Consider the following 23,531-nt stretch of genomic DNA (forward strand, 5'->3'; position numbering starts at 1 on the left):
TGTGTGTGTGTGTGTTTGTGTGTGTGTGAGAGAGAGAGAGAGATCTCCCAAATAAGCCCTTTCCTATCAAACTTGAACTCTACTAACAGAAAAATAATCCCTCTCCCCAGTATGACTTGGCAACCACCAAGAGTTTCCTACAAAATGAAAAGAGATCAAACAACTTTAGTTTTAGGACTACATGTGAAATATTAATAGTTATAGCTCATGTGCCTGGGTACACAGGAGCAGCAGAGCTAGTCACTGGTTTAGTAGCATGAGAATCTCAGGAAGTCCCCTTGAGTTACTGCTCATTTACAATTTGTGCTGCAGAACCTGAAATAATGGCTAAATGCATGGAGGAATCTTTACTAATTAATGATGGAATTATGAGAGGGAAATGAGAAGGACTCAGGATTGAACGCTACATCAGATTACACACAGGAACAATGAATGCCAGTTCCTCATGCTACATCCCTGGGAAACACCAGGAATCCATCAAAACATTTTATCCTCTTGGCCCAAGAACCTCCTTCAGAATCTCCCCCAGAATAGTATTTCTGGGGCTGGGGATTTAGCTCAGTGTCACTATGCCTGCCTCACAAGCCCAAGGTCCTGAGTTTGATCCCTGGTACCAAAAAAAAAAAAAAAAGAAGAAGAAGAAGAATAGTATTTCTGCTCCCAGCGCTGAATAACTACTATAGAAAGTCAAGATAAAACCTGCATAACAATAACAACTCTATAAATTATGTCTCTGTCCTTTCATTTTTCATTTGAGATATTGTTAGTAACATGTTTTCTCAGTTGCAATGGAAGAAAAGAATCCATTTGGTTTTCTAACCTCACCCTTTTGAAAGCTATGCTCTCTGTTGCCCATTGGATCGGTCAGCTTTCCTGTTGTTGGTCTATATACTTGAGATGGATGACTTGAAGGAGGAGAGGCTCATTTGGATTGTGGTTTCTGAGGATTCCATTCATAGCTGGCTCCAAGGTGGAAGTGTGTGGCTGAGCAAGGCTACTTAGTTCATGGTGACCTGGAAGCAGAGCACAAAGGAACAGCTCCAGAGAAGAATGGGCCAGAGACCAGATTTAGTACCCAAAGTCAATTGCCCACAGCCAATCCAGTGACACCCAGAAGTGTGCTTGGTTAATCTCCTAGGCAGCTACCAAGCCAAGCAAGTTGACAACACCAGGTCACTGCTTCTTATAGTTGACTGCTTGAAAGATCCAACAAGCAGTGATATAAGGACTGCTGAAAACAAAAAGGAAATCTCATGGATTCTTCCAAACATAGAACTTTGCCCTGAAATTCTACAATTTCTTCTAAAATTTGAAAATAAATATATTAAGAACTTTTCCATCAAGAACAGGGTTATTTTCTTGTTTTTATATTTTTCCTTTACAACACCAGAAAAGTGGCTGTTGACAGGAAAGAGAAAGGCTATAATTTGCTGTCTGTATGCCCTCATTTCCTCTTTAGTGCCTTTGTACTAGCTGTTCCTCTTGTGCCGCCTAGGAGCACATGAGACATTTGGGGTACATTCTCCATGTAAACCATGGCAACTACTTACCAAATCCTTTGGTAGACAACCATCTTTACTACTTTACTGCATTTATTACTCACTGGAAGTATTTTTTGGGTATGTATTATCTGTCTCTCCTCACTAGCACATATGTTTTGAAGATCTGAATCTTGGCAATCTTGTTTATTATTCTGTCTTGATAAGTTCAACAGTGCCTAACATGTAGAAGGCGCTCAATGATATTTGTGAAGAGGTTAATAGGAATGAGACATATTTTAAAGATACAGTATTGTTAAAATATTATATAATTTTGACCCATCGAGGTAATTTATAAAGGATTCTTTTATTCTCATGATGATGAGGTAAAAGGAGGCAAAGCAGTACACATCACAATACCTGACTTCGAGTTATACTTCAAAACAGCAGTTATAAAAATGGTATGCTATTGGAAGTAAAACAGATATATAGATAAGTGGAACAGAATAGAGGATACAGAAACATCCTCAGACATGTTCAGCTACTTGGTTTTTGACAAAGGTGCCAAAAACATATGTTAGAAGAATGATAGCCTATTTAACAAATGGTGCTGGGAAAACTGGCTATCAATATGCAGAAGATTGAAGCTGGACCCTTATCTCTCACCAGGTGCTAAACTAAAATCAAAATAGATCAAAGATTTAAATATTAAAGCAGAAACAATGAACCCACTGGAAGATAAAATAGGTAAAATACTTGAAGTCATATATACAGTTAAGAGCTTCTTGAACAGAACAACAATTGCACAATAAATATTGTGAAGAATTAACAAAAGGATTATATTAAAAAGCTTCTGCACAGCAAAAGAAACAAGCAGCAGAGTGAAGAGACAACCTATAGACCAAGAAAACATTTTTTACCAGTTATTCCTTAGACAGAGGACTAGTATCTAAAGTATATAAAGAACTCTAAAAACCTGGATCACCAAAGATAAAAGACCCAATCCAAAAATGGGCAAGTGAAATGAATAGCTATTTCTGAGGTGAGGAAGTACAAATGGCCAATAAACATATGAAAAAAATTTCCACATCTCTAACTATTAGAGACCTACAAATTAAAACAACACCATGATTTCATCTTATGCCAGAATGAATGCCAATGATCAAGAAATCAAATAATAGCAAATTCTGGCATGGCTACTGTGAAAAAGGAACCTTTTTACATTGTTTCTGGGAATGTAAACTAGTATAATCATTATGGAAATTAGTATGAAGGGTTCTCAAAGAACTAAAAATTCCATTTGACCCAGAATTTTCCCTTCTACATATCTTCCCCAAAAGAGCTAAAGGTACATATATTACAGGAATACATGCATACCAATGTTTACAGCAGCACAATTCATAATAGTCAATCCTGGAAGCACCCTGTATGTCCACCAATAGATGGATAAAGAAAATGTGGTGTCTATATACAATGGAATACTTTTTAGCTATAAAGAAGATTAACTCATGTCATTTCTAGAAAAATGGATACACCTAGAAAATATAATGTTAAGTGAAATGAATCAGATGCAAAAGCTTAAATACCATATAATATCTCTCATTTGAGTAAGGCAAAGTGTAAATAAAGAGCAAAACAAGGAGATAGATTTTTTTTTGCAAACTGGAAGGGATCTAACAGTCCAAGGGCAGGGGGTAAAAAGATTTAAGATGTGTCACATACATGTACCAAATACCCACAATGATGTAAACATATGTCATGAATATGAACTATAAATAATAATATTAACAATAATAATGAAAATGGGAAAAGGGGATCTAGAGAATGAGGCAAGAGTTATACTTCAAATTCTAGAGAATGAGAGGGAGGAAGGTGTGAATGGGAAGGAGAATAAAAAAGAATCAAGATATGTTATGTACATGCACCTACTCCCTAAGATGAAAGTAGACTTCGTGTGTGGCAAACATGTACTAATAAAATAAAATTGTAAAGGACCACATTTATATCTTTATAGCAGGAAATAAATAGTAGCTCAAATGGGAAAAGAATGTAGAGTTTAAAAGGACAAATGCTTGAAATACGGTTTGAATTTCTATTTTGTCGCTAACTGTAAGACCACGGGCAACCCAACCTCTCTGTTTCTGTTCTCTTTTGTAGAAAATGATGACCAAAATGAAAACAGTAAGATAATAGATAAATTAATACATTTCAAACATTTAATGTCTTCTTAGGAAAATTTCTGTGAGTTATTTATCAATATTGTTAAATTACTTTCAGTTCATGTTATATGTATACTGAGTTAATGTTTTTTAAGTTTCTTCACCTGTAAGGAGAAAATAGTACCTACCTGATAGTATCATTGTAAGGATGAGCCGTAAAACACATGAAATAGAGCCTCGGTATCTATAGCTCCCATTATCATATACTCTAAACTCAAGTGACTTTAATTCATTTTTCCTCTCCATTCTTGGTTTGTCTATGCTACCAGTCTGTGATCTTCATTCGTGACAAAAATTCTTATGGACAAGAAGTGTCAGGATACATTGACTATGCTGACAGACTAAAGACTGAAGATTTTGAAGTCTACTTTAGCGGAAAAAGAAGACTCTTTCCAAGGCCCACAGATCTGAGGTAAATTGTGCACAATTCTTACACTTTCAGAGGCAGGGATGAAGCAATTTTATTTCATATTCTATGTAGTGCCTACAATGTCAGTGTACATATAATAGAAATGTGATAAGACTTCTGTGACTTTTTCAAATTCTAAAATGAGGCATGAGCATAGAGTCATTTTCTGCTTTAACAGCCTAAGGAAGAAAACTCTTCAGAGACAAGATGAGTCAATTCTCATGACATTCTTTTTAAATGTTAAGTAGAATGTAAAAATCACTAACTTCATAAGGCGTTGATACCACTTGGTGCTGGCTGCTAAAAGCTTTGAGATCAGTCCATCTAACACATTTTCCTTCCAAGTCCTTGGTCAAAGCACAAAGCAGCTTCCCACCAGCTCATCTTCCTTTACTCTCATCACAGTATTATTGGAGGATTCCTTCACACCTGTCATTGTTTTTACTGCTGATCCCCACCCACCCTTCTCTCTGGCTCCTGCATCCCAATACCCTGCCAATCTATTCACAGATCAATTCTTCTGGATAGCATTCAGGGTAAAATTTTTATTTGACTACTGTACACTTATTATAGAACCAAAAATAGTAGCAACATCCTACTTTAACTTCCCACTACTGTGTTGAGATCTTTGACAGTTGAAACAATACTGTCCTCCTCTGAGAACCTTCTATTCATCCTTGTTGCTATTATCTAAAGACTTCCTAACCCATCCTCACTTCAGTGGACTTATTACTTTCCAATCTAACCCAGATGCATAGGCTATAATTTAACTCTGTGTTGCACTAATCCCCACTACCCATGTCTTTTCGTTCTTTTGTTGTATCTGCTCTAACACTCAAAAGTAAATTGATCCAAATATCTTTTTCACTGAACATTCAGCTAGATTCCTGGGTACTGCTGAAGGAACGTTTGGAAATTTTACAAAGATGTAGATGACCATTAATAATAATTTATAATTTCTAAAGTCAACTAAGTCATTTGTGACAGCTGAAACTTATGTTGAAAATTAAACTCATTTTAATTACTTGAGCCCATTTTGGTTTCTGTACTCCTTATCTTGGCAAATGGAACCATCTTTCAAATGGAAAAGTTGACACAACATAGTATTGATATTAAAATACACATATAGACCAGTGGAACACAGTAGAGGACTCAGAAGTAAACCCAACAATCTGCAGCCTATGGAATTGCAACAAAGGTGCTAATAACATATATTACTAGAGAAAGATAGACATTTTCAATAAATACTGCTGAGAAAATTGGATATCCACTTGAAGGTGAATGAATCTAGAGTCCTATCTCTTACCAGTTACAAAAATTAAATCAAAATGGATTACAGAATTACATGTATGCTGCAAAACTACAAAAAGGGAAATGTTTCAGGACCTGGAAATAAGAAAGAATTTTTTGGACAAGCCTGTGAAAGCCCAAAAATCATAAGCAAAAATACACAACTATGACTAGGTCAAACTAAAATGCTCCTTCTGAGCAAAGAAAACAATCAGAATGCAGAGTAAACCTACAGAATAGGAGACAATATTTGCAAGCCATATATCTAGCAAAGGACTAATATCCAAAATATATAAAGAACACCAAAAGCTAAATAGTATGAAAATGAAAAACCTGATTAAAAAATGAGCAATAGACTCAAACAGACATTTCCCAAAAGAAGACACAAAAATGGCCAACAAGTCCAAGAAAAAAAATATTCACCATCACTAATCATGAGGTAAATATAAATCAGAACCACAAGGAGGTATCACCTCACTCTAGTAGTAATGGCTATGACAAAAAGGAATGCTAGTGAGGATATAGAAAGGGGCTCCTTACACACTGTTGGTGGGAATGTGATTTAGCACAGCCATTATGGAAAACACTATCGAGGCTCCTCAAAAAGCTAAAAAACACAACTTCCCTAAGATCCACCAATCTCACCACCAGGGGTTCATCCAAAGAAAAGGAATCAATATGTCAAAGAGACATATGCACTTCCTTTTTCGTTAAACCCTTATTCACATAGTCAACCCGATAAATGGAAAAAGGAAATGTGGCACATTTGTACAGTGGAATACTACTCAACCATAAAAAGTACAAAATCCTAGGGTGGGGATGTAGCTCAGTGGTAGATTTCTTCGAATATGTGAGGTCATGGGTTCAATCCCCAGTACCTCCCAAAAAATGGTATGAAAGTCTGTCATTTACAATATGAATAGAACTAGAAATCTTTACGGTAACTTAAATGAGCCAAGAACAGAAAGACGAGTACAGTATGATCTCAATCATATATGGACTCCAATAGCTTGATCTCAAAGAAGTTGACAATAGGTTGGAGATAACCAGAAGGCAGGGAGAGTAGCATGGAGGGGAGTTAGAGAGAGGTTGATCAATGGATATTAAAGTCACAGTTATATAGTAACAAGAAGTTCTAGTGTGTTGTTGAATAGTAGGGTGACTGTAGATAAACAATAATATACTGTATGATTCAAAAAGTTAGAAGAAATCATTTTGAATATTTTTACCATAAATAAATGATAAACAAAATTAACCCGATTCAAGCACTAAATAATAAATGAATGTATCAAAACATCACATAGTGTCCCCATTAATTTGTACAAGCTTTGTTATATATTAGTTAAAAATAAATGTAATTACTAAGAGTATATATTAAATGAAGGCAAAATTTAAATGTTATTCCATACTTTTTCTTCCACAACAATACCTTCATTACTAATAATTTATTAAAAACACTGGATTCTACTACCTTAATATATTTATTTATATGAAACCAAATGTAAAATAATCATTTAACTTGCAAATATGTTTGTCTGAATTTTTATAACATTTTGAAAAAAAAAACATGGCCTTATCACAATAAACTGAATAATTCCTTAATGTCATCTAATACCTTAGTAGTCCTTATTCAAATTTCATTGATTTTCTCAAAATTCTTGCACTTGGCTTGACCAATCCAAATTCAAAGAAGATTGTATTTTATTCAATTGCACTTCTTTCTCTTACTTTATAGTAGTTCTTCTTTTCAAAAAATTCTCTGCTACTGATTTGTGGGAGAAACTTGATCTGAAATGACTCACATTGTCAGTTTGACTAATCAAATTTTTGTTATTTGTTACAATCTATCTCTGTTTCTGTAAATTGACTTGATTAAATGCAGTTTCAATTTTATTTTAAATCAAAATTTTTTTATTCATTAAGTTTAGTGCTACATTTTAGGTATACAATATGATGACATTCATCACTGGAAATTTGTATCTTTACATGATATATCTTGGTTCTTATTTTTTTCCCATTCCCCTGCCCTTCCTTCAAGTCCTCCACCCCTCCCTCTTTACAAAGACTGTTACGGTTCTTTCCTTTTCTCATATTTTTTCTTTTCCCTTCTTTCCCTTCCCCTACAAAGAAAAGGTCCTAAGTTTTCACACATTTGGGGGGGGGGGCTGTAGGCACCATGTTTTTTTTTTTTATTTTTTAAAATTAATTTTATTGGTACATTTAAGGTATACAATATAATGACATTCATCATTGGAAATTTGCACCTTTACATAATCCATCTTGGTTCTTATTTTTTTCCCCATTCCCCTGCCTTCCCTTCAACCCCTCCATCCCTCCCTATCTACAAAAACTTTGTTTCCATTTTTTCTTTTCCTCATATTAATTCCATTCTCTTCTTTCTTTTCCTCTACCCAGCCTACTTCCCCTTGCCTTTTGCACCTTTTCTTCCTATTTCACATTATCTATTATACCTTTTAGTCCTTATTTACGCTTTCAGTTTCTCACACTAGAGAAATTATTCAGTATTTACATGTGTGTCCTATTTATTTCACTTAAGAGTATCACCTCAATGTGCATCCATTTAGCTATAAATGTCTCTAGTTTCTCATTCTTTATGGCTGAGTAGTACTCCATTTTATAAAAAAACAAACAAACACATTTTCTTTGTCCAGTCTTCAGTTGATAGCCAATTGGGTTGCTTCCAAGTTTTAGCTAACACGAATTGTGCTTCTATGAACATGGGTACACATATATCACTGTGGTATGATTCTTTTAATACTTTGGGGAAGATACCCAGCAGGGGAATAACTGGGTCAAATGAGACTTCCAGTCTTAGTTCTTTGAGGTATCTCCATACTGATTTCCACAGTGCTTGCACCAGTCTACACTCGAACCAGGAGTGGAGCAGGGTTCCTCTTTCCCCACACCCCTGCCAGCATTTGGTATTGGTTGATTTCTTCATAACAGCCATTCTTTCTGGGGTGAGGTGGAATCTCAGTATTGTTTTCATTTCCATCTCTTGAATGACCAGTGATGTTGAACATTTTTTCATATGTTTATTTGCTAATTCTACTTCTTTGTCTGAGAAATGTCTTCATTTCAGATGTCAATTTTTGGATTGGGTCTTTCAATTTGGGAGGTCTGATTTTTTTAAGTTCTTTATAGATTCTAGATAGTAGACCTTTGTCTGAGAGACACCTGGTGAAAATTTTTTCCCACATTGTTGGTTGTCTTTTAGCTCTGTTGGTGGTTTCTCTTGCTGTGAATAAGCTTTTTAATAAGAAGAGACCCCACTTGTTGATTGTTTATGCTAGTTCACGGGCAACTGATGTTTCATTCATAAAATCTTTTCCTACAACAATGTCTTAAAGAGTTCTACCTAATCTCTTCCAGCTAGTTTAGTGTTTCTTTTTTAATACTTAGATCTGTAATTCATTTTGATTTTAGTTTAGTGCATGGTTAGAGATATAGGTCTAGTTTTAGTCTTTAGCAAGTTGAAACCCAGTTTTTCCAGCACCATTTATTAAAGAGGCTATCTTTCCTCCAGTGAGGGTGTTTGGCTCCTTTATTGAAGATAAGATGGCTGAGTGTATCTGGAGTTGTTTTGGCATCTTCTAATCTGTTCCACTGGTCCTTGGGTCTGTTTCTTTGCCAGTACCATGGTGTTTTTATCACAGTAGCTTTGTAGTATAGTTTCAAGTTGGAGGTTATGATGCCCCCTGCCATATCTCTGTTAACCTAGATTGCTTTTGCTATTCTGGGTCTCTTCTTGTTCCAAATGAAGTTTTGGATTGTTTTCTCCGGGTCTGTGAAGTATGCTTGTGGGATTTCAATTGGGATTGCATTGAAACTATACAGCAGTTTTGGAAGTATGGCGATTGTCACTATGTTGATTCTTCCTACCCAGGAGCACGGGATGTCTTTCCATTTTCTGATATCCTCTTCAGTCTCTTTTCTCAGAGTGGTATAGTTTTCAGAGTAGAGGTCTTTGATTTCTTTCATTAGGTTGGTTCCTAGGTATTTCAATTTTTTGGATGCTATTGTGAAAGGAATTGATACCCCCATTTCTGTCTCAGTGAGTCTGTTGTTTGTGTAGAGGAAAGCTATTGATTTTTGTGTGTTGACCTTGTATTCAGCTACTCTACTGAATTTGGTTATTAAGTCTAGAAGACTTTTGGTGGAGTTCTTGGGGTCTTCTATATAGACTATTATGTCATCTGCAAATAATGACAATTTGACTTCTTTGTTTCCTATGTTTATTTCTTTTATTTCTTTCTCTTGTCTAATTGCTGTGGCTAAAGTTTCCAAAACTATATTGAACTGGAGTGGTGATAGTAGACATCTTGTCTTGTTCCTGATTTTACTGTGAAGGATTTCAGTTTTTGATCATTTAGTATGATATTGGCTATTGGCTTTTCATAGATGGCTTTTATCAGATTGAGGTAGAGACCATCTGTTCCAATTTTTTGTAGGGTTTTTTATAAATGCATGTTGGATTTTGTCAAATACTTTTTCTGCATCTATTGAGGTGATCATAAAGTTTTTGTCTTGCCTCTATTAATATAGTATATTGCATTTATTCATTTGCATGTGTTGAACCATCCCTACATCCCTAGGATAAATCCCACTTGTCAGGGTGTATGATCTTCTTGATGATCTTCTGCATTCTGTTTGCGAGTATTTTATTAAGGATCTTTGCATCTATGTTCATTAGTGAGATTGGCCTATAGTTCTCTTTTTTCCCTTTTTCCTTTCTCTGTTTTTGGGATCAAAGTGATGCTTGCTTCCAGGAATGAATTTCGAAGTATTGCTTCCCTTTCAGTTTCATTGAAGAGTTGAAACAGTAGTGGCAGTAGTTCCTCTCTAAATGTCTTGTAGAATTCATCAACAAAGCCATCAGGACCTGGGGCTTTTCTTAGTTGGTAAGTTTTTAATTACATTTTCAATTTTATTGATTGATTTTGGGTAAAAAGACTAGTCAGAACCTTTTGGATCAGTTAACAGAGATCTCTTGTAATAAGAATCAAAAGGAATAAAAATCTTCTACATATGTGAAAGCAAAGACATTCTTAAGACAAGCCTTATGGTGATAGATTATCTGATTGCAATACCCAATTACACAGGCTTCTCATGATTGGTGATAGCCACATATAACTGTTTCCTCTAGAGGAACAGACTGTTACAAGTAATTTTAACTATCTCAGGGGAGTGTGCTCAGGCCAGCTTTTGGTATAGAAGAGACTAGGTGACACTCTTTGGAGCTATGTATAAAATCCAAACAGTGAGGGAAGAAGGCTTGCCAAGGCTCCAACCTGCTGTGCTGCAGATGTCTACCTATGACAGTTTTTCCATTTTGAAAAGAAAAAAAATCAAAGGGAAAGAAGGCATCCCTGTCTATCCCTCTTGTTCTGTGCCCAATCTAAGAAGTCCCATAGACTTTGTCTCGTCCAGTGCCAGTGGCGACAGACTAGAGGTGCAAGGAAGTGGCAAGAGCCAGGTTAGTTGTTCTTACCATTCTCTAATTTTGTCTGAAGGCCAAAAGACAGATAAATCTGAACTAAAACTTTTACATTTATTTTTTGAGAATTTCAGGATTAAACCTAGACCAGTTTTCTGTATGGCCCAGAGATAAGTGAAGGTCAGGTTTACTCTGGAAGGATTCCAGGAAGGGGAAACTCACCATTCTAGAAGCTTTGTTTTGAAATCTAGTGGCCACCAAAGAGGGAAGTGCTTTGAATCAAACTGTGCTATTTCTCAGGGACAAGAAAGTGGAGAAGAGAAAGAAGAGTGTCTTTAAGTATGCCACAAGAACTAATTCTTAACCATCTCAGGTGTAGAAGGACAAGTAAGATCAGGAGCTTTTCCAGAGTGGATCTGTAATCCTTAGCAAAACATGTCTCCAGAGACAAAAGCTATGATTGACTCCAACTGCATTGCCAAGCAGAAAATCAAACCAATAATCAAAGAACCCAAATGGCTGCTTTTTTGCCTCTGGAGAATGAAAGTGTTCTAACTATATTGTTTAGGGCTTTTCTTTTTAAATAAATTATTTTGAATCTATAATATCTAATTTATGACTTAAATACCCTACAGGCTGTTGAGCAGCTCCCTGATCTTGTACAAACACTCCCAAAGCCATGTCTTACTTATTATGAACATACAAACTGAAATGGTGTCCTGTGGCAGGCACTTAGAAGTGCTTGTTTGAGCTTCTGGAATGCGATCTGGGAACCAGTTTCCCAGGTTAAAATATGGCTGTCTTTTGGGTTTCTCTGTAAGCTAATAGAGCAGTCACACAATCTCACTATATCCTGCTATTTGAAGGCCACAAAAGCCTGTAGTTTCTAGGAATATCCTTAGCTATTTTAGAATCTTGGGCTGTGGAAATTGGTTTAATTCTTTCTTCCCCCAGTCTTTGGGTTCCCTTAGATATAATAAGGCCTAAATATTTCACCTCAAGACTGCAAAGTTGTGCCTTAGATCTAGAAACATTATAACCCCTGTCTGTTAGAAAATTCAGTGGAGCAGATGTCTTGGCTACAAAGCTCTTCTGAGGGTCACATAACAGCATACCATCTCCATATTGCAAGACTGACTTGGAAAAAACTATAGTATTTCCTTCTATCAAATCAGGATCCAGGGATGTTCTCATCTTATTTCCTGATAAATAGTTGAGACAATTAAAATTAACTAAAGGGCTTAGTTGTCATGTTTCTTAGACCTTCAAGAATACATGCCTGAAAATGTCTTTTATTTAAACTCCTATCTGATTAGCAGGCCAGTGGGAGTCTTGTATAGGAACTGTTTGTGTTCTAGCAGGAATCAGTTCCCCTGGTTGCCTGCCTTTTGAGCTTCCAAAATTAAGATAATATTTGTCTCTATATGTAGTAGCAATTTGTAATACTACTTGTCTCTCATTAGAAATCAATGTTTGATTTAAGAGCAACATTACATCTTTCTAATCTAGCCCATAGGTCTGAGTAAGTCCTCTAAAGACCTCAATGTTCATATCAGGGTCATCTGAAAACTCTCTTAGGTCTCATTTGATTTGTCTTAGATCACTGAGAGAAAAAAGACACAGGAACACAGGTAGTCCTATATTTGCCATTCACTTCCTGCAAGGGATGTTGTCTTGGACCTGAACAGCTTAGCTAAGGATGGACATTGCCTCATGGAGGTTTTAATTATGGCGGACCTAGAAACTCCACCCTCAGCACCTGGTGATCTAGGCTTAAAGTTGTCTTGGAAACTTTGTTCTCAGGTTCTAAAGGATAAGGAATAGCCTCAGGCTTAGAGGTACTGAATCTCTTAAGGGTGAGGTGTCTCTCATTTTTCTATGGCCCACATTTACATTTGAGCACAAGCAAGAATTACTTCTTAATTTAAAGAAAATCTCAACATAAGATGATTTTGACTATTTTCTCTCTTTTACAGTATAATTCAAATTTTGAGTTAGCATCATAGTACTTTTCTTTGTGTACCTGGCTTTAAGAGGTAGGCACACCATGCATGTGTATAGAGAAATACCAAATTGCTCCTTAATATATTCCAAATGAGTAAGAGGTTGAGATATGGAGTTTCTAATCTGAAACAAAAGAAACAAATATGGTGTCCCATGAGTCTCTGGTTCATTCCTGTGCCCCCTACAGCATCCCCAGGGCATCCCCTAAGGTTTATACCACTCCAGGGTAGGTATCTACTGTCTGGAGAGAGAACCAGAAAATAAAACCAGACGGGATTATCTACCCTTTACCAGCACATGATCTTATCTTCCTCAGGTAACTCATATCCTTACTCCAGTAGGTACTCTTAAAGTGCAAGTTACGATTGACTTCATCCATAACAATCATGTTTAGAAAAGGAAGTATTGCTAACAAACCAAGAGATTTAAACCACTGCTTTCTAGTTCCTTGAGAGAGAGAGAGGAAAATAAGCCAACAGTCAAGTTAGGGCTTTTTCCTGCAAAAGAGATCACCTCCAGAGATGGTAAATCAGAGATTCTGCCCTAGGCCCTAGGGCAAAGAAAGCTCTGAGACATTTCTGTTGTCTGTCCAGTCATTTAGGCAACTTTTATTAGCAGCCAAACAAGGCTACTCCTTTAAGGTCCATTTTAAATTCACTAAGTAGTTGAAACTCATACTCCTAGAGGCCACAATCTACATAGTAAAGACACTCTTATCAACTTCCTAAGCACATATGAACAAAGAGAAAGGCTGGCTAAAAAAGTCCCATATTCTACTTAGCATGGAAAAACACAAATGCAAGTTACTGATTGTTATTTTCCCTAGTGCAAGACAAAACAGTTGTTGCAAGTTGCTTTAGTCTGACTTTCTGGAAGGAGGAGATGTCTGACTATAATGGATTTGCAAATGAACTTCCAACAAGTTGGAAAAAAGTTTAAGTGGAGTTTTTAACTCACTCGCAGAGAGAAAAAGTCTAATTAAAGTTCAAGCCATTTAAATATCCTAAAATCATATCAGAAAAGGCATTTTTCTCCCCTACACACATAAATGATGAAGACCATGTCTGGGAGGGGGAGAGAAGATTCGAGTAGTTTTTAACCTACCAAAGATTTGTTTTTTTTATCTGACATGGGATCCTATCTTACTAATAAAGAAAGCAGTCCAAGCCTGTAGCTCAACTCTTAATGGAGGCTTAAGAAAGGGCTCTGGTGGCATTGTTTCAGATCACTCCAGACAGAGGATTATCTGATCATCACTGACAGAGTCCCCCTTTCACCTCACTGAGGAGTCCAGATAGGGCCAAGATGTGAAGATTTTCTGCTGATTACCTGGACAGGCTGTTGGGAGCTTATTTCTTTTGAGGGACCTTTGGGTATCCTCCAGAGAGTAGCCCTAGCCATGACCCCTCAGTTGTCATCTCAGTTCCTGCCAGTTCCATGCAATCAGAGTTCTGTCTCTGAAAGGAACCCAACTGCCTATCTGGTCAATGTTCCACCTGCCATTGGTGTCAATGGGAGTGGGGATTCACCAGAGGGCAACTGGAGAAACCTGTCTTCTGCTTTGAGAGTGGCAGCTGCCCTAAAGGCAATTACTAGCTGGCAGAGTAACCACTGTTTGGTGGCATTCTATAAGGGACAGATAAAAGCCTGAACTGTCTTTATCTGAGACATTTTCATAAAAGACCCATTTTACAACATTTTTAAGCAACTAAGTTCAAATGTAACATACACAAAACAAGAATAAAACATAATTTTAACAAAAGACAATGCATCAGAAAAACAAGAAATGCAAACATTTAAAACACACAACTTAAAATTAAGACACTTTTGAAACAAAACCCAAAACAAAGGCCAGAATTTATATGAAACAAAAACCAGAATCTATGAAACAAATGTCCCAAGCCTATGAAATAAAAGTCACAATCTATAAAGCAAAAAGACCAAAGTTAGAACCTATGGAACGAAAGCAAACTCTTACCTCCGACCAATAATCTCAGTGGAATTCCTCCAAAATGATATAGGGGGAAGAGATGTAACTCCCAAACCAACTAGATATCCAAAATGCAAGTTTGTGTTCTCTAAAATCAAAGAATGAATTCTAGGAATAACAGAGGTTAAGAGTAGGAAAAATTTATTGGGAGAAAGAAAGCTTCTGCCTAAGAGAGACAGAAGGGGAATGGGAAAGTGGGTTGCCCCTCACACATTTTTAATGTGTGATTTTCTGTACTCCCAATATTGGATCTTTTAAGCATGATCAGAGTTCAAGTAAAATCAATCTAGTCACTCCATTCTAAAGTTCTGCCTCAATTTCATTTCATTTCTTTAATAGAGATGATCTGGTTTACCCTTATCTTCACTGAGACATGATATTAACTATTTTTCCCACTTCGATAAGTTATAAATGATCTCTCATTGTGATTCTAATTTTCATTGCTATGACTAGTGATCAGATTGGCCATCTTTTATTAACTGTTGAGATTTCCTTTCTGTGAAGTACCTTTCACTCTTTTTCAACCCAGTGATTCTTTTCTTGTAGATTGCAGGAATTTATTTTATTTATTTTGGACATTGTTTAATCCTTTGACTCCTTTATGTATTAAAAAATGTCATGAACGATTTCTTTTGCATTGACTTTGATGGTCAGAAATCAGGCATTTTAGTTGCCAGATTAATATACTTTAAACTTTATCTTTTAAAATTTATATACATCTTTGGATTTTGTTTATAAATCCCCTCTTTTCCAGAGGACATAAAGCTACTGTCTTACAAAATGTTATAGTTTCCTTTTTATTTTATATCTTTAATCTACCTGATTAATAATGAAGATAGTGGTTAGATGGTTGTCCCTAGGGGGGAAAATCCCTTTGTTATATATAGTTCCTACTTAGTTTAATTCAGAACTAAGGCAAATGTTTAAGAATTAAGGATTTCTAAGGGCTCTATTTCCTTACCTTCTGGCATGGTTTTTTATGCTGTGTAGAAAGAGACATTTCTGGAATTAGAATCTTGCCTTTCACATTTACTGTGGAAAATATAAATGGTGACAGACAGACCACTGCAACTGTTTTGAAATGCAGCCACAGAAAGATCTCAGAGAACTTGATCGTCTTCAGTTGAAATTTGGTCTTGAAGGCTCAATAGTTTTTCAGCACACCTGTAAAGGACTTATGAACAGATCACACTCTACAGTTTACGAACTTCCTTTGAACTTTCCTATAATTTCATATAAATACAAGCATTATTTTTCCTGAGACAGTATAAAGTGAAAAATAAACCACTTGATAAAGTTTACAAACAAAACAATCATGCGTTTGAACAAATTCTCATGTTATTAAGCATTCTAATTCATTGCTATTCTGAGCTTAAGTTTTTATATCTGAAATAAAAATAAAATTCTTGAATTATATTCTTCCCCACATGAAGCTGCTTACATTTCCATGTTTATCTGTTTGTTGAACATATGTCTGAGGCCCACCTGTTCATTCTATTCATCGCTCGGATAGGATTGATCCGGGGGAAATGAAAAGTTTCTCCCTCTGTTTTTCTTTGAAGATTCCATTAAATATTCATTCTTTAGACCAGAGAATGTCCTTAAATACTAAAGCTTGAGAGGTATTATTGTCAAATTTCCCTTGCAGCTCTATCATTTGTTTTATTAAAATGTTTAATGTTCCAAACCCCTGAAGTTAGAATTGTAAGTACTTATCCTGTGCTTAAGGGCATTCTTATGAAAACATTCTGGTAACATATTGGCAGTTTTTCAAGTTTTGAAAAGGAAAAAAAAAGAGTAAATGATCAGTGTTTCTGAAAGGATATGAAATACTGCTTATTGTGAAAGTTATTGAAGTGCCCCAAATTCAAATATGGTTATTAAGCATTAGATTTATCAGTTTTGTCTCATCAACAGATACTTGTCAGGTAAAAGGGCTGAAAACCAAGACCAGACCAGGTCACAACAAACCTTTATTAGGGGAACAGATCTGCTGGGCTGTCTCTGAACAAAAGGAGAGACAAAAGCAATATGGCCAGTACAGCAAGTGCCTTTTATAGGAGCGGGGGTGGGGCTTGTAGGAGCTGAGGTGGGGTTGACTGAGGTAGTGGCTAGGGAATGGAGGAGCTGGTAACATCACTAGGTGGTAGGAGGTGAGCCAGTATTAGGTTACTCTCTAGGTGGGAACAGGGGCATGCTGGGAAGAAGGGTTTGTTCTTAGGTGGGAGCAACCATCTTGGCATGATGTCACACAGGGGAGGGGACAAGGCACAGTAGGAAGAGGGCAGCTACTATACATAATAGCTGCTGAGGTAGTGGGAGACCTATCAATACTAAGTTTCAAAGAGAAGGAAATGCTTTGTGTATCAATGGGTACTGATCACAACACACTTGCCATTCACCCAGTCCTGGTTTTGCAGAGGGTAGTCTATGAACCATGGGCATTCACATCACCTTGGGCCAGTAAAAAGTAAAGCATCTCAGGGTGTATCTCAACCATGGCATCATACATAACACATTAACTCAACCATCAAAATTCTCCACATAGACTAAGAGAACAATACAAAATATCAATGAATCAAAGAGTTGGTTTTTTGAAAGAATAAATAAAATTGATAAACCTTTAGCCAACCTTATCAAAAAAAGGAAAGAAAAGGCACAAATAGATGCAATTAGAATGAAAAAGGTGAAGTCACAACAGATCCAACAGAAATCCAGAGGATCATCAATACCTACTTCGAGAACCTCTACACCAATAAAATGGAAAACAGAAGAAATGAACAGATTCCTAGATACATATGAATTGCCAAAGTTAAATGAAGAAGATATAGAAATTCTAAACACCCCAATTACAATGAGTGAAATTGAAAATGTAATAAAATATTTACCAACAAAGAAAAGCCCAGGTCCTGATGGCTTCACTGCTGAATTTTACAAGACATTTAAAGAAGAACTAATGCCATTACTCTTTAAACTAATCAAGGAAATTGAAAGGGAAGCAATACTTCCAAATTCATTCCTGGAAGCAAGTGTTACTTTGATTCCAAAACCAGGGAAAGACCCAACCAAAAAGAGAACTACAGGTCAATCTCCCTAATGAACATAGATGCAAAAATCCTCAACAAGATACTGGCAAACAGAATATAGAGGGTCATTAAGATCATACACCCTGACCAAGTCAGATTTATCCCAGGGATGCAAGGATGATTCAACATTCGTAAATCAATAAATGTAATACACCATATTAACAGAGTCAAGGACAAAAACCATATGATCATCTCAATAGATGCAGAAAAAGCATTTGACAAAATCCAGCACCCATTCATGATAAAAACCCTACAGAAAATTTGAACAGAAGGTCTTTATCTTAACCTGATTAAAGCTATCTATGAAAAACCAAAGCCAACATCATACTAAATGGTCAAAAACTGAAAACTTTCACGCTGAAATCAGGAACAAGAAAAGGATGCCCACTGTCACCACTCCTGTTCAATATAGTTCTGGAAACATTAGCCACATCAATTAGAAAAAATAAAGAAATAAAAGGAATAATGATAGGAAAAGAAGAAGTTAAACTGTCATTATTTGCTGACAATATGATACTTTACATAGAAGACCCAAAAAACTCTACCAGAAGACTTCTAGACTTAATTGACAGATTCAGGAGAGTAGCTGGATACAAGGTCAACACTCAAAAAACAATAGCCTTCTTGCACACAAATAACAGACTCACTGAGAGAGAAATTAGGGAAACAATTCCTTTTACAATAGCATCCAAAAAAAATGAAATATCTAGGAATCAATCTAACAATGGAAGCAAGAGACCTCTACACTGAAAACTACAGCACTCTGAAAAAAGAGATCAAAGAGGATACAAGAAAATGGAAAGACATCCCTTGCTCCTGGGTAGGAAGAACCAATATAGTGAAAATGGCCATACTTCCAAAACTACTATATAGATTCAATGCAATGCCAATTGAAATTCCAACAATATACTTCACAGAACTAGAGAAAACAATCCAAACATTCATTTGGAACCATAAGAGACCTAGAATAGCAAAAGCAATTCTAGGCAACAGAACCATGACTGGAGGTATCACAATTTCCAACTTGAAACTATATGACAAAGCTACTATGATAAAATGGCATGGTACTGGTACAGAAACAGACCTGAGGATCAGTGGAATAATTAGAAGATGCAGAAACAACTCCAGACATGCTCAGCCACCTCATCTTTGACAAAGGAGCCAACCACCATCATTGGAGAAAAGATAGCCTATTTAATAAATGGTGTTGGAAAAACTGGATTTCAACCTGCCAAAGATTAAAACTAGATCCATACCTATCACCATGCACTAAACTAAGATCGAAGTGGATTAAAGATCTAAATATTAAGACAGAAACACTAAACTTGCTGGAAGATAAGTTAGGTAGAACTCTTGAAGACATTGGCATAGGAAAAGACTTCATGAACAAAATCTCAGCAGCATGGGAACTAGCAGAAAGAATCAACAACTTGGATCTCATCTTATTAAAAAGCTTCTGCAGTGCAAAAGAAACCACCAACAGAGCTAACAGACAACCTACAATACGGGAAAAAAAATTTAGCAGCTGTACCTCAGACAAAGGACTACTATCTAGAATATATAAAGAATTGAAAAAAATCAGGCCCCCCAACTTCAAAGACCCAATTCAAAAATGGGCATCTGAAATGAACAGACATTTTTCAGACAAGAAGTAAAAGCAGCAAACAAATATATGAAAAAATGTTCACCATCACTGGTCATTCGAGAGATGCAGATGAAAACAACACTGAGATTCCACCTCACCCCACAAAGAATGGCTGCTATCAAGAAATCAACAAATAACAAATGCTGGCGAGGTTGTGGGGAGAAAGGAACACTTCTTCATTGTTGGTAGGAGTGCAGACTGGTGCAACCACTGTGGAAGTCAGTATGGAGATACCTCAAACAACTAGGACTAGAGGCCCCATTTGACCCAGCTATTCCCCTGCTGGGTATCTTCCCAAAAGAATTAAAAGCATCATACCACAGTGATATATGTGCACCCTTGTTCATAGCGGCATAGTTTGTAATAGCTAAAGCTTGGAAGCAGCCCAAGTGCCCATCAACTGGAAACTGGATAACAAAAATGTGGGTTTTTTTATAAAATGGAGTATGACTCAGCCATAAAGAATAAAAAACTAGAGTCATTTATAGCTAAACGGATGCATATCGAGATCATACTCTTAAGTGAAATAAATGGGACCCACGTGTAAATACCAAATAGTTTCTCTAGTGTGAGAAACTGATAGTGTAAATAAGGGTTAAAATGATTAAAATGAATAATTGATAATTTGAAATAGGAAAAAGGTTCAAAGATGAAGGAGTGAAGGGAAGGGAAGGGGAAAGGAAAAACTATGAGAAAAGAAAAGAAAATGGAAATGAAATCTATGTAAATAGGGAAGGGCGTAGGGGATAAAGGGTGCACAGGTAATGGGAAAAAAATAAGAACCAAGATATATCATGTACAGGTACAAACACCCAATAATAAATGTAAATGAATTGTATACCTAAAATGTACCAATAAAAGAACTAAAAAAAAACAATTCTCCATATGCATATTTGTCCTAGTTCAACTCTGCTGTTACAGCAAAATATCTTCAACTGTGTAATTCATAAACAGCAGAACATTGCTTTGGTGGCTGGGAAGTCCAAGTTCAAGGTGCTGGCAGCATTGCTACCTGGGAGGGCTGCTCTCTGTTTCTGTGGTGGTACCCGCTGTTGATTGCATCTTCCAGAAGTGAGAAACACCATCCTTCCTCAGTAAAAGGGATGGAAAGGGAGAAAAGGGCCCAAGCTAGTTTTCTCTGCCCCCTGTGTAGGCACTAATCTATTCATGAAGATGAAGCCAGTATGACTTAATCATTTCCCAAAGTTTCAACAAGAATTATGGAGGAATCACACTCACACCATAGGAGTATTAAAGTTTGAGAAGCCTGCTCAAGACCCATGTTCTCCAGGATGGTAGTTACTACCCTCATACAGCTACTGAGCACCTAAAATGTGGCTAATCTTGAATGCAGATCTACAGGAAATATATAATACACCCTGATTTAGATGATTTATCACAAAAAATGAGATTATTAATAAATCCACAATGCATGTTCAAATAATAATATGTTGCTTATGTTGAATTAAATAATATACATTATTTAAATTATTTTTATGTATTTTTCTTCTCAAAAATATGACTACTGAAAAATTAATAATTACATATATGGCTCGCATTTCTAGCTCCTTTCTTCTTGCTCATAACAAGCCATAAGATGGAGATCACGAATTAGTTATTTGAGGCAGGTCTGCCTGCATAAAGTTTTATTTAGCTTGCATAATGTACTTAAAATTGTTTTAATATTTTAGAAAAATGAACTTTTACACAAAATATCTTGGACTTAAAGATTCTCTTGAAAACTTACAGGGCCAGGGATTTAGCTCAGTGGTTCTACTGCTTGCCCCACAAGTGCAAGGACCCTAGTTTGATCTCCAGTACCAAAAAAACAAAACAAAACAAACAAAAAAAAAACTTAACAAAGTCTTCTCAGGCTGAACCTATATTCCCTGATTCCAACTATGACCTAGATTTAAATTACATCTGCTTCCTGGATGGGATGTACTTTCATTTTCATCAGATTAAGGCTGAATTGACTACTAACACATCACCCTTGAGTAACTCTTGTATACAATTCACCAGTTCTAGGCATTTAAATTTATGACTCTCATGAATTCCAGAAGTCATATTTGCCATTAACCCAGTTATAATCTTTGTTCAACCACAATGGATGAGTTTAATTTCACTCCTTGGCCTCTCTTGGGTTGTTCCACACCATTATGGTTAACAAGGTCAAAGTCTGAGAAGATTATTACGATGATAAAAATTAGTTGAGCACTACTGAGCACAAGATACTGTGCTAGATAATTTACATACATCTATTCACTTACTCTTTTTTTTTTTTGATACGGGAATCAAACTTGGGACCTTGCACTTGTAAGGCAAGCGAATAGGGCTAAATCCCCAGCCCTATTCATTTACTCTTTACCACAGACTTGTGAGTTAAAAGTCATTTTCACATTTTAACATAAGAAGAACCAGAACCATAGATGTGTTAGTTGGATTAACCAAAATTGCACAGACTCATACACACATTCAAGTAGAAATCCAGAAACTACTTGAGACCAAAGGCCATGATTTGTTTTAAATCAATACTTTATTCTATTTAGGACTTTGTCATGTAAATATATAATTTTTTTGGTTATATCCATATCCCAGTCTTTGTCAGGTCATATATCTCTTCTGCAGATGTGTGTGACAAGACCTAATTTGGGATTGTTTCTCAAAACTTTAAGTAATCCTACTCTCCACAGTAAAGAATGGGGAATTTTGTCCATCCTGCACCCACCCTTGCCACTTCCTCCTTCCACTGAGCTTGGCAGAAAACAACGCTTTGTACTTAACTAGGCTTTCATTTTCAGTCACTGTAAGTAAGAATTACAGTGTCCCACAGCTCTGTGTGTGGAACAGCTCTGAACAGAACTAAAAGTGGCTTATAATTGTGGCTTCAGTCTAAAACTCTTTAGGGAAAAATTGGCCCTGACTTGTTGAACCTCAGTTATGTCCCAGGATACTTTTAGAATCTATTCATATCCTCTGTGCTGTGGTTCACATAATTTTTGCAATATCTACTTGGTATTCTCCTACAGATAAATTTAATTTTCCAATACTTAACCCATTTTAGTTTCTCTCTAACACACCCTAAAGACTAAGTATTGTCACTTATGGAAAACTCAAGGACAGACCTTTGTACACACCAGCCTCCTCCTGCCTATCTACAAAAACCCCAAATATGCTAGGAGTAACAATTCCTACCAAATCCTTACTGAAATATCACATCATCTAGTGCTGGAATTTTACCCAGGCATGTTTGTCTTCTTGCTTTATAAAAAGTCAGAATTCCAGAACACTTGTCTGGCAGGCTCCTAAATTGTCTAGAATTTACTTCCTTGGAGATTATGTTTTGCATAAACCCTAAGTGAATAATTAGAGATCTGACACAACCTCTAGTTTATTGACAACATTGACTATGATTAAGACAGGATTATTCTTTCCAGAAGAACTTTTCCAACTTTTAAAACATTTTGGTAAAATATATACAACAGAAAATTTATTATTTTAATCATTTTTAAAAGTATAATGGCATTATGTATTCAATTTTTGTGCAACTTTTTCAGATTTTTATTGTAAAAATAGTGTTGGAAAAGTTCAAAGAGCAAGACAATGAAGACCAACATATTCACAACCTAGACTAAACAATTATTTAGTTTTCCAAATTTGCTTCAACTCTCTTTGGGATTTTGGAGGGTATGTATGAATGTGGTATATTTGTGGAATTGTGTGGTTTGTGTGCCTTTGTGTGGGTATATCTGTGTGTATACCATTTGAAAGTGCCCTGCAGATTTTACCTCCAATATTTCATCATGCATCTCCTAAGGATAAGAATGTTCTGTTTTTGATATCACCATTGTTCTACATAAAAAACTAAAAAGCTTTTCTCTGAATATTTAATATCCAGCTTGTAGTCAAACTTTCTTATTTCTAAAATGTATTTTTCTACCTAGTTTATATA

General features: G+C 36.1%; 1 protein-coding gene and 1 long non-coding RNA gene across 3 annotated transcripts in view; one reads left to right on the forward strand and one right to left on the reverse strand.

Moving 5' to 3' along the window:
* Nucleotides 1-23,531, forward strand: part of Cfap299 (cilia and flagella associated protein 299) — a 595,444-nt gene that overhangs the window by 499,537 nt on the left and 72,376 nt on the right. For both annotated transcript variants that reach the window (XM_021260977.2, XM_004847996.4), the window contains exon 4: nt 3,967-4,109. In XM_021260977.2, coding sequence (XP_021116636.1) covers nt 3,967-4,109 — 143 coding nt within the window. The remainder of the gene's footprint in view (nt 1-3,966; nt 4,110-23,531) is intronic.
* Nucleotides 1-23,531, reverse strand: part of LOC110349945 (uncharacterized) — a 186,904-nt gene that overhangs the window by 28,268 nt on the left and 135,105 nt on the right. Inside the window, exon 5 of the long non-coding RNA XR_015452903.1 lies at nt 826-1,013. This is a non-coding gene — a long non-coding RNA (uncharacterized LOC110349945). The remainder of the gene's footprint in view (nt 1-825; nt 1,014-23,531) is intronic.

Source organism: Heterocephalus glaber, unplaced genomic scaffold (genome assembly GCF_053883595.1).
Source record: "Heterocephalus glaber isolate CG9 unplaced genomic scaffold, H.glaber_assembly_v1.0 deba00001454, whole genome shotgun sequence".
NCBI classification, from domain to species: Eukaryota; Metazoa; Chordata; class Mammalia; order Rodentia; family Bathyergidae; genus Heterocephalus; species Heterocephalus glaber.